The sequence below is a fragment of the Anolis sagrei genome, chromosome 5 (assembly GCF_037176765.1).
Source record: "Anolis sagrei isolate rAnoSag1 chromosome 5, rAnoSag1.mat, whole genome shotgun sequence".
NCBI lineage: Eukaryota > Metazoa > Chordata > Lepidosauria > Squamata > Dactyloidae > Anolis > Anolis sagrei.
In genome coordinates this window covers 181,347,747-181,360,257 of record NC_090025.1, presented here as the reverse complement: position 1 = coordinate 181,360,257, position 12,511 = coordinate 181,347,747, and the positions used below count along the sequence as shown (strand labels likewise).

Here is a 12,511-nt window from a genome sequence, read left to right as displayed (position 1 = left end):
GTTGCATCACTCCAACTGGTACTTCCGCTTCTTCATCTTTTCATAAGGACTTTGGATGATCGTGATAATGGCATCTCTTTTTTTTATGGTCATTGTGGGTACTACCCTCTTCCTCGCTACAGATGTGCTGTGGGAACAGCTTCATCACTTCCAAGTTGTCATCTTCCCCTTTCGGATGGAACAGCATTTTGATTCTCAGGCCCCAGCTACACTGCCATATATTGCAGTTTCAGAATGCAGATTAACTGCATTGAAATGGATTATACAGTAATGTTGACTGATATAATCCAGTTTAATGCAGTTAAATCTGCATTATATGAGTCTACAGTTGAATCTATTGGTGAGACCTCACAAGCAAAAGAGCTCAAATTCATATATTTCCTGCACACTGCAAGTAGGGATGAGTTCTCACTCTTTGTGCTCTTCTCACACAGCCAAAAAAGGAACATGACAGGGATGTGCAGTCCTTTGGCAAACATCTGTAGGCCCTGAGGAATCACTGTAAATGCCAAATGATAGCGATGGGACCAATTGCTTTGAAATAACTTATTTCACAGAGTCAGGCTTCCTTGGTGGATTCATTTGCCGAATCCCAGTGCAGCCGATGCTCTTGAAATGCTTGAAATGTGGCAGTGGCAGTGCCTGTCTGGATCGAAGAAACATGCCAGGCTTTCAGGGCTCAGCCGTAGCCCAATTAGGCATGTACTTCATCAATATGTTCTCTTATGGTCCCAATACACCAATGATCTTTAACAGACAGAGAGCCATATGGCACAGAGGAAGTGGTGAATGTTTTTTTTATTTAAAAAAAAGCCATATGGGTTGCCATGGTGACAAAGGTAATTAAGAATCACAATAGTAAAGACATGGCATTTAATGGTTGAAATGTTGGTGAACACCGGCAATTCCTTTTGTCTTCCCTGTAGTTTTCCTCTCCATCTTTTAGTGCTTTCTTCGGCTTGGTCTCAGTTAAGCTTGTTGGCTTCCCTGATTCTCTTTATCTTCCTCCTTTTGTTGTCCAGACTCAAAAGAGGTTGAGAAGGTCGGGATATAAAAGTTTAAAATAAATAAATAAATGACAATGCTAACAACTGGTTCCTAAACACATTTTTGTATGAGAAATTACTGGTGAGTGTTTGGGATTTGGATTTTCATACTGATGAAAGTGAGAGATACCTAAGCCTAAATTCATCCATCTGGAGTTGAGCCATTGCAACAGGGTTCCATATAGAAGAGAAGCAGGACATAATTTAAACAAGTGTTGGCTCCAAAAATTCACACTTAGTTAAAGAGTCAATGCTGATTGGGATAAAACAGTGGAGTTACGCCTTTCTCCTTTACCTCTGTCACACATCTCTTGGTTCTTTCCTTTTTGAGGAGGAAACAGAGCCCCCGGTCATCACCAGGACATTAGTGGGAGCAAAAAGTTAAAAGACTTCTCACACCAATATATGTTTTATTAGAGAATGAGAGCTGTCCAGAACAATCATTTGAGATGTTTAACACAGCTGTGGTTGAACAGCAGAGGTTTCACTACCACCACACAAGAAAGTAGCAGTAAAGACTGCCTGATAGTTTTAAAAATTACATTTCTACGGACTGAATAATAAATTACACACAAGACTATATATTTATACAATTATATGTAGGCGGGTAGGCGGGGGCGGGGGGAGTTTCAGCTTTTGTCAGATTCTGAAAGAGTTCCATGACTTTAAAAAGAAACCTTTTCAGAATCTGATAGACCCGATCAAAGACCCACTACTCTGAAATCAAACAAATACTTTGAAATGTGCTCAAAAACTGAGCAGAAGTCTGTGGGGTGGATATGAATGAAAGAAGAATCAATGTTCCCAAAACTCCAGCTCCAGTTGAATATTCTACATTTCGAGTCAGCTAAAGTTTCTGCACAGTCTTTGAATGATGTTATGTATATAGCACAGTACTCATACAGTTGTGTAACCATGCCAGGTTTATCGCCACCTGAAATGGGTAAAGTGATGCCTTGGTTTGAACTCGGTAAAGGCATCCTTACCACAGCTGTCATCTTGAAAATTCAAAACCAAAAACAAGGCAATCTTTTCTAAATCCAGATTAACACAGTGCATGATCAGTTCTTTTGGAAAAACACTCTTCAGTTTTGTCTGCACTAAGATTTGGTTTCCAAAATCAGATAAAAGCATTTATTAATCCTATACAATTATTTAGAACTTTCACTGCTTCCCTGGCCCAAGGTAGAAAAGATAAATAAGTCTGCTCACTGTCAACATACTGCTGACAGTGAATTCCAAATCTTTTGAGAATATCCCACTCCCACAGTTTCATGTTGATGCTCAACACCATGAGGAGTCTTCTGAGATATATGTTTATATTTTCATACCCTGCTTTCTCTCTCTACAAAAGAGAGTCAAAGTGGCTAACAGTAAAACCAAATGCAATACAATTTAAAACCTAAAATAAACATTAAATAGAATTAAATATTAATGGTATTTAAAAATAAACATAAAAATAAAGATAGGACAGGAGAACATAAGGCATCTACCATCTTCTATGCAGGAAAATCATCACAAAAGGATGGTCATGATTAGTCAAGCAATCTAGGAGGTTCTCATGAATGATGACATTAAAAACTGATGAAATATGGAAGCATCCCCATCCCACTTCCTAGCATACATGGTCCACTGAAGCTCACAGGCCCACCATCAGTCAAAGTCAATGTGACAGCAATTACCAACAATTGAAGAACACAAACAAAGGTGAAAGGAAATGTGGAACAACAGCAACAACAACAATAATCTTTCCCCAAAGCAACCCAGGGCAGTTTACACACACAAAAACACAAGCATTCAATGCCTCAGGTGAGCACAAACTTATCAAAATAATACACAATAAAGCATCAGTAATAACAGTGAGCTTATGATGAAGAATTAAGCATTGTGATGAAAAATAAAACAAAACAATCCAATAAGACATAGTTAACTAAAACATAAGGAAACATTACAACAAATACCCTAGAAGCAATTTAAAATACAGTTACATTAAAAATGGCTGGTCCTGGTATTCATTTGAAATGTAACATGGCAGCCATATAGTACAAGTGGGACTAGCCAGCATTATTATTATTTTAATATGCCTCGTACACACTATATTAATAATTACATATAATTATATCATCATCATGATAAACAGTACTTTTAAAGCAATGGGGACATTCTGAGCAAGTCTCCAATTAAAACCAGAATATTTTTGGCTCTTGAGTAATAGGCATTACAGGAAAAATAGCAATCATTGCCACTATTGTTGCTGCCATTATTATAATCTTCATCTGATTTTGCAGGTTTGAATGTGTGCTGTTATCTGTTACACATAAGGTCACTAAAACCTTCCACCTCCATAAACACAGCTGTTTGGTGTTTTAAAGGCATGAGGACAAGCAAACTACTAAAGTTACATCATGTTTAGAGAAGGTGGGCAGCCTGAGATTAAAAAGAAGCAAGATTGACAATTAAGCCAGTGCTGAATTCACTGGCAATCCAGTCTCTGTGTGTAATTTCAGGTGAGCATGCTGTGATTTTTCTTTTTCTTTATAGCTCTTTTCAGCTTGAGAAGCTAATTTGGCATCATTGTGAATGTGCAGTTAATTTCTTATGAAAAAAGGCACAGACAAATTAACCGCATTACATTAAAAAAATAGAAAATACTTACTAGTTAACACAGTGATTGATCGGGTTGGCTTGGAAACCATATTTGCGCTCACCACCATTAGAGTCACTATGTAATAAAGGCCATGGTAGGTGGCATTGAAAACCACAGGAGCGGGTAAAGTGCTGTTGAATTCATCAAACTGGAAAAAATAGTTCTTGGATTCACCGGTGATCTTCACAACATACACAGAGGAGAGTGAGCTCACCACATCAGCAGCTTCAAGGGAAATGACAATGCAGTTGTCATCTCGCACAGCAACTTGGAAAGGAGTCACATTCTGCAAATCATTAAAAAAAAAAGAAAGACAAGTGGTCCAATTTAGCTCTCCAATATTGAATGCTACCAGATGAACAAAGTTCTTTATTGGTCATTCTGAATATGGGGATTATGATGATTTAATCATGGTGAGATGCAAGGAAAAGAGGAATGATACAGAGGAATATCATCTCCCAGAATCCTTAAGCCATGTTGGCAATACATCTGGAGGATTCTAGTCCCTTTATTTTCTCAAGACTTTACCAGAATTGGCCATGCAGGTGAGGTGGAAGATTCTGAAAGTCATAATTTTGAGACAGTTATTTTTTGCAGGCTCTTGATTCTAATCACCTTTACTATATCCTAGAAGAAACGGATAACCAACAGATGTGTAGAAGGCTCTATAATAGTGGTTCTCAACCTGTGGGTCCCCAAGTCTTTTGGCCTACAACTCCTCGAAGTCACAGGCACTTTACCAGCTGTTAGGATTTCTGAGAGTTGAAGGCCAAAACATCTGGGGATCCAGAGGTTGAGAACTATTGATCTGTAAGGTGTGTTGGAAGCTCTGCAAGGTGTTCTTATGGCACTTCCAGAAAAAGCTAATTAGGAAACATAGGCCACCAATTTCTTTCTCTGAGGTACTACAAGATCACTTTGCATATTGGCCTATGCGTTCACATATGAATTAGCTTTTAGCAGGAGGCAAACTCCATGATTTTGTCCTTCTGATGTTCCCCAGCAAATGGTAGACCAAGATACTTTGCTCCCCGAGGAAAGGAGAAGATAGAGTTCACCTAGATGAGATTTAATTCCACATATGAAGATAGGATGGATGGGTGGGTCAGATAAACAGTAGTGTTCAGCCTGAGATGGGATGAGATGGGATGCAATCTAAGGATGAGTATGCTTGTTATTCACATATTTTATAATACAGTCTCGATGGAATTCAAGGGGTGTGTGGGGAGGGGGGTCAACGGTGGGAAAGACCTACTTTATGCTTGATCCATACATCTCTAGCTTTGAATCACAGTGTATCCAGCAATGTTATTGCTGAATTAAAAGTGTCACCTCTTTTTTTCTGAGAGGTTTTTCATGTTTAATACCAGGATGGCAAGCAAATACAACACACTCCTTTCCCTGAAGGGAGCAGCTCTACCTGTCAAACATGACTGGTGCAGACAAAGGTAATTTTAGTTTCTTGTGTTGCCCTCACATGATTTCTTCAGAGGGATATAACTATTGACATTGCCCTCCTCTGAGTCTGAGAAAGTATGGCTTGTCAAAGACCACTCAGTGGGTTTCTATAGACAAATGAGTCTCAACCAAAAATGCAAACCACTACCCCTTGCTGGCACATGATATATAAAAAAGCACCACCCAAACATTGCTGAATATTTGGAATTTTAAAAACCCAGGATCTAAAAAATTCAACTGAAGGACAGAAAAACCAAGACATATCACCAACCAGGACAGGAAAAACCAAGAAATAGCCCCAACTTTTTAAGTAAAAATAACTAATTCTAACTGTCATACTTCTCTTGTTTCTCGCCCTTCCAGCACTGACTGGAACTTAGTGTCCCAGATTTTTATAAAAGCAATATTGGACACCCTTCCATCATGGAGAAGAGATTGAAGCTTTGACATCTATTCCCCACAAGAGGCAATTTGCAGGTCTTTGAAACCTTATCTCTTCTATATAAATAAAAATGTAATGTTCATTTGTGGGATTAATATAACTCAAAAACCACTGGACGAATTCACACCAAATTTGGACACAATACACCTATCAGACCAACAAGTGACCATCACTCATAAAACACTGAAAAACATAGTGGAAGAGACTTAATAAGCCAAAATATTTTTACATTACAACGCATGCACAAACCCACATATATACACATATACACATACACAAAACACACAATACACAGACTGGGCCACAGCAATGTGTGGCAGGGGGTGGCTTGTAATTCAGTTAAACGAATCATTGATTTTTGAATCAATTAGTCTCACTGTCTGATCAATGAAACAGCAAGTTACCTTTAATATAAGTAACTTTTAAAATGAATTAATATCCCTGAAGTTTGGTGGCTTCAATGTAATCAATTTTTGCAGCATAGTGTAAACTTGAAAGGAAGTATCCAAGCTGCGATGAAATGAACACAGGAATAGATTCACCACCCCACTGACATCTGAGCCATTTCTGACCGGAATTAGAAATACTCCTTGCACAACATTGAAAGTTATCTTCTACTGTGAGCCCTCAGTCATTTTCATTTGATCCAATCCTTTTTTAAAATACTTTCCCACTCTAATTTAGTGCATTGAGCATCAATTCTCAGTGTAAGTGTGTGGATGCTTCAGAAAAGAGAGTGCCCTTTTCTGTTGTCTAATGGCCAAGTATCTGGTGCAAAGGAAACTGACACATCTGCAGGAACTGCAAGGAGCAGTGACCATTATAAAAAGGAAAAATGAAAAATGTTTGAAGGTTCCAGCTTTTTCTTCTTTTGCATTTAATTGATGACAGTGATGGTTAGCTTCCGAAGTCCCGCTGCTGTAAAAAGTCAGCATCAGGTGATTATTTTCACTTCCTTGGAAATGCTTAGGCCTTTGATAGTCTGCAGGAGAGAAAGTTCAAATGCACCAGCCCTGTGGTACACATATTTGATGTTATTCTGCTCCCTAGAAAGAGTCAGAGAAGATGTTCCTCTGGCCATCCCATTCTCAATCTCTCTCTCTCTCTCTCTCTCTCTCTCTCTCTCTCTCTCTCTCTAACACACACACACAAATACACAGAGGAAATAAGTCAGCAAACACTGTGGATCACAAATATTGTATCACCATATACTATTTCCTTGTTGCAACATATCCAATGGCTATCAGTCTGTTTGTTGGCACGATTCAAAGTGCTGGTGATAACCTGTAAGGTCCCACACATTCCAAGAAATCCACATATGAGATTTCTGGGGAGGTCCTTTTTTCTATCCCACAACCCTCTTATTGGCTTTGGAACTCACTTCCTAGAGAAGCTAGACTTTTGCCCTTCCTGCTATCCTTCCACAAACAGATGAAGGCTTGTTTACCAATGAAAATGTCCTTTAACTTTGCATGGTATTGTTTATATTTCTTGGGTTTTTAAACAAGGCACATTTTTAATTGTACTGATACCTTAATTATATCTTCACATTAGCATGATGTGTTATTTAATTGCTGAAGAAGAGGTAGGATACCAGCAACAGCAACAGCGGGAGGAACTATTTTCATGTTTCTTTCCCCCTCCTCCTCCTCCTCCTCCACCTCCTCCTCCTCCTAAAATAAATTTGGCTGGTGAATAAGTCCAGCATTTTTCCACTGGATGACATTTATGGCTGATGCTGCTTTTTAATTATGGCAATTTATTCCATGGCAGAGGATTGAACTGAATGGTCCTTGTGGTCTCTTCTGACTTTATGATTCTATTATTTTATGAAACTTTCAGCTTGCACAGATTCTCCATCAAATGAACAGCTTATCTACCTCTTACCCCCTACTAAAAGCAAAAGTACTTAAAGCCTCAATTTCAGCTGTAGGGAACTGAGTTCTGGGAACCTATTTGAGTAAGACTTATTCTGGAGCAGAAATGTATACACTTGATACCTTCTTTGTGATCTTGAATGGTTACCTCAGTAGTTTTTACTTCTCAGTATGAATACAAAGAGAGGAGCTGAACTTTGGTAAGAAATACATTACATCTTGCTATTTTGCTTTCCCCTGCCTCATGTACTCAGCCTCTTTCCAACTGGCCATTTTGGCTAAAGGATTCTGGGAGATGAGGGCCATTCCCAGCCACATCTCCGTCAATGTTTCTCTGTCCCTTTTTGCTTCTTCTTCCCCACCACATACTGCCAAATGTTTCCTAGGCCAAACTCTCAATACTCAACTTCATTGTTAATAGGATACAGCAGGAGGTGAACTAAAAGATGTGCTTTTTGCAGGAAAACGATGCAAAGAAGCCACAAACATAAAGGGGCTTTGTGCATTCTCAGCTTTTCAGAGGGATTCAGTGCAGTGCAAATTTGTCATAATAAGGCATCATGGAGGATGCATGCAATCATTGTGTCTAGAAGGCCCGCATACTGCAAAATTTCCCTAGAGGTGGGAAACAGTCTCTCCAGCTGTGACTTGACAAATTAGATCCAGGAGAAAGCTGAGCAGAGGTAATGAAATGTGTATTTACTATACTGACGCTGTCCATCCTGGTACATGGTAACTTTGGTGCACTCCTGTGGGACTGCTGTTTAGATTGTTCTTCTACACAGAGATGCTTTCTCTGGAAAATGCATCTCTCGAAAATGAAAAGATCATCACAAACAGCACCTGCTATTTCATCCTGCTGGTAACCTGTCACCAAACCAGTTCTGACAATGGACATTTCTAGATGTATAACTTTTTAACCAAGCTGTTTCAAAAGTTTCTACTAATTGGTCAACTAAAAAATGCAGTGGATTCTCCTAATGTGCATAATATGGAAGAAGGTGTCAGCAGGGTCGGAAAACTGCCCAAATAAAGCATGCCAATTGCAAACATTGAATGATGAATAAACATACAAATGTACTATCTATTCAGTGGGTCTATTCCAGTTGGGAGAAAAACTAGAATTAAAGCCAATGAGTGCCACAATATTTGTGCTGATGGAATGAAGCTGATGTGTATTTGCTTAAGCATCTAAGAAACCCAGTTCAAATCTCACTTGCTCTACTAGGTAATGGATGCTGTCTTTAGGTAGATCTTTTTAAAAATAAAAAACACTGGAAATTGTGGGTTTTGTACCTATACTTTCTGATTTTATTTTAAAGATATTTTCCTCATCACAAATAATTTCTTAATAGCCCACAGCATTGCCATGGGATTTGCATTCCCACTCATCAAGTCAGTTTAAATCAGTGATTCTCCAGATGTTTTGGACTTCAACTCCCACAATTCCTAACAGCTGATAAGATGGGTGGATAATGTGTTGTTGAAGGCTTTCATGGCTGGAATCACTGGGTTGTTGTAGGTTTTTCAGGCTGTATGGCCATGTTCTAGAAGCATTCTCTCCTGACGTTTCACCTGTATCTTTGGCAGGCATCCACAGAGGTTGTGAGGTCTGTTGGAAACCAAAATACTGGAGAACCAAAGGTTGGGAACCACTGATTTAAATTAACCCTGAAATTTACTTTCTGAAATGAAATATATATGTATGTACTTGCAATTTTAATATAAACAGGTACAACCAAAACAAAAAAGAATTGGAAAGTCTCAGTAATTCCAGACTATTTTCCCCTCCTGGGGGCACCCTGAGTTAACTGACACAGGCTGATATTGCTTCAGACCTCCCTCTCATTAAATGTTCATTGTTGAAACAATAACATAGCTCTGTTATCCAAGGCAATTGTCAAGCATTGTGATAAAAATACACAAAGATCGCTTTCGATGCTTGAAATGCATTATACAAATGTCAAGCCTTGATTCAGGCAATTAAGAAAAGAAAATCTATAAACCTGCAAACCCTGATCAGCCAAGGAATGAGACTAATCCATATGCCCAGGCTACCAGCACCATATGTGCCCACCCACTCAGCTTCTTATGAGACATTGGCAATTTAAGTGGAGATGTTCCCTAGTGAGAAAGCACACATAAATATACAAATAGGAACAAGATGAATTAAACGATTTGATTAGAAATCCTCCTGCCCCCCACAAGCCTTATTCAAAACACAGCATGATATAAACAGGGAAGACAGATTACATCACCTATGGATCACCTTACTACTGTGAAATTGGTCCCCATAGAACAATTCTCAAGTGCTATTTCCAATTGAAAACTGTGAGCTCATGCATATGTAGGGGTGACCATTATCTTCCTTCTCCTGGAGCACTAAAACAATCTTATAAACACACACTGAATACTAACATCAGGGTTGTCTATGCGCATATTTCTGATTTGTATGTATCATTGTGGAAGTTGGACAGTGAAGAAACTGGATAGGAAGAGACTAAACTCATTTGAAATGTGGTGCTGGAGAAAGTTTTAAAGATACCTCAGGCTACCAAGAAGACAAACAAGTTGGTCTAAGAGCAAATCAAGCCTGAATTCTCCCTACAAATGAAGATGACTCATCTTTGACTATTTTGGATGTATTCTGAGAATAAATGATTTTTAAATACAATGATGCTTGGTAAGGGAGAAGGGAGAAGGAAAAGAGAAAGCTTGTATTCCAGATGGAGATTTGATCAAGAAAGCCTACATCTGCAAGACTTGAGCAGGGCAGTTGATAACAGGAGACTAAGAGATCTCTCATTCATAGGGTCACCATAATGGTCCTTTGCATGAGGTCAACTTGATGAGAGTTATACACAACAACAAAAGCAGCAGCAATATATAAACACATTCATAGACGTGTATGTAAACCGAGAACATAGCTCCTTTGCTGTTTCTCTAAATATCCTAAACTCAGTTTCCTTTGGATAGTTTTAATTACAAATTCCAATATCTCTGATTCTAGGACTGACAAGAGTTGTAGTCCAAAACATCTGGAGATGGTGACTATCTTCAAGACTTGTTCTCTGTGAGTGGCAAACAGCAGTGGTTTAACTATATAAGGTTTTGATTAGTGCAGCAACAATTATTTATGCTCTTCAGTACAATTAGTGTTACCAACATTTTTGTGCTAGTAACCTCCAACCCCTGTTCCTCACTCCACAGTGTGACTTCTAATTGTTCTTTCATGCAATGAAATGGCTTAGGCATTTCAGCACCAAGGACAGAGAACCCATTCCTAGATTCAGAACAGGCTGATGAGTGTGATCTTTATGTTAGGATAGAAAGAAGAAGAAAAAGACCTTTTTAAAACTGCTAGGCCGTTTGTGGGAAGGTAACAGTGCGCCATGCAGTCATGCTGGCCACATGACTTTGGAGGCATCTATGGACAACACCTGTTCTTTGGCTTAGAAATAGTAGGACATAACTAGACTTAATGTTACGGGAAACCTTTACCTTTACTTTACTATACTTAATAAGTTTTAGAGTAGTAACTCAATATCCAGTCCAATCTTTCATGCAAGTACTCTTTCTTAGAAGGTATTTTTTCATCTGAAAAAAAACATGTAACAGAACTCTTGTACTGCTGTGGCAGTATTTAAATTTCTCAGTTAAGAAAGAGTAAATGCATGAAATCTTGGACTGGATGGCCCTTGTGGTCTCTTCCAACTCTACATTTCTATGATTTGCATATTTTCAAAATCATTATAAAATTATTGCAGCTACTCTACAAAGACCTCCCTTTTCCCTTCAGATTTCTCCATTCTTCCTCAGAATTTTGCCTCAAGCAAACATTTATTTCTGTTTCTCCAGTGGCATCTATTATGGGACAAAAAAAAAGTTGGAATCTAGGAATTTTACAGGTGTTACACTGTGAATTGATAAACTCAAAGTGAACATTAGTTTATCAATTCACAGAGATATAGAAGCATTCATTATGCCTAGATTAAATGCATTTCTAGTGTTTGGGTACAAATCAAGTGTAACCATTTGTAGATATCATCTAAATGCACATTCACATTGCTCAGTGTAGCAAGCAGAAACAAGCTGTCATAACAGAATCTTTTACAAATTGAGCAAGTAAATGTAAAAAATTCATCATACAGGTAGGGGATTATTTATAGAAATTGAATGCAATTCATACATCATCTCTTGGATTCCCTGCCAGTAATTGGTCCCCATGCTATGATTCTCAAGAGATTCTTCCAGTTCCCATTTCCCCCATCCCACCTTCTAGTCTCCTTTGTAAGAACAATTTCAAGTATGTGTAAAACTGTAAGACTTGCATTTTCCTCTCATTCCCAGTGAGGAAATCTGCATTTTCTTCTCCACACAGCACACATTCCAACACTTGTTGTTTATTCATTCACCCCCAGGTCGTTCAATGTCAAGACAGTCACTTCAAGAATAACATCCATCCATCTTGCCCTTGCTCTGCCCTCTTCCTTTTTCTTTCCATTTTCCCCAGCATCATTGTCTTCTCCAAGCTTTCCTGTCTTCTCATGATATGGCCAGAGTACTTAATCTTTGCCTCTAATATCTTTCCCTTCAGTGAGCAGTCGGGCTTTATTTCCTGGTGTATGGACTGGTTCGATCTTCTTATGGTCCAAGGCGCTCTCAGAATTTTCCTCCAGCACCACCAACACTAATACCCCTCAAGTACAGCCAGTTTTTCATATTCACTGGGGTTAGGGGCACAGGACCCCATGGATGTGAAAAATCACACATAAAGAAATTTCTAATATTTTTACCTGAGGGAACATATGTCTAGGAATTTCTAGGTCCTCCATCTGATTCTATGGCCAACATCCCCTAAAAGCTGAACATAGAATTGTATTGGAGGACATAGAGATTTCTAGAGAGGTGTTTTCTCTAGAAATCTTTAGGTCCTCCAGCATGACTGAAGTTGGCCATGGAGTCACACTGGAGGACCTATAGGATCCCAAGGAGAATATTTTCAATCAAAACCATGAATAATCAAATCCACTAAAGTCAA

The 12,511-nt window shown here is 38.7% G+C and overlaps 1 protein-coding gene across 4 annotated transcripts in view; it reads right to left on the bottom strand.

The window, feature by feature from the left end:
- PTPRO (protein tyrosine phosphatase receptor type O) overlaps positions 1-12,511 on the bottom strand; it is a 143,786-nt gene that overhangs the window by 64,074 nt on the left and 67,201 nt on the right. For all 4 annotated transcript variants that reach the window (XM_060776644.2, XM_060776646.2, XM_060776643.2 and 1 more), the window contains exon 2: positions 3,703-3,979. In XM_060776644.2, coding sequence (XP_060632627.2) covers positions 3,703-3,979 — 277 coding nt within the window. The remainder of the gene's footprint in view (positions 1-3,702; positions 3,980-12,511) is intronic.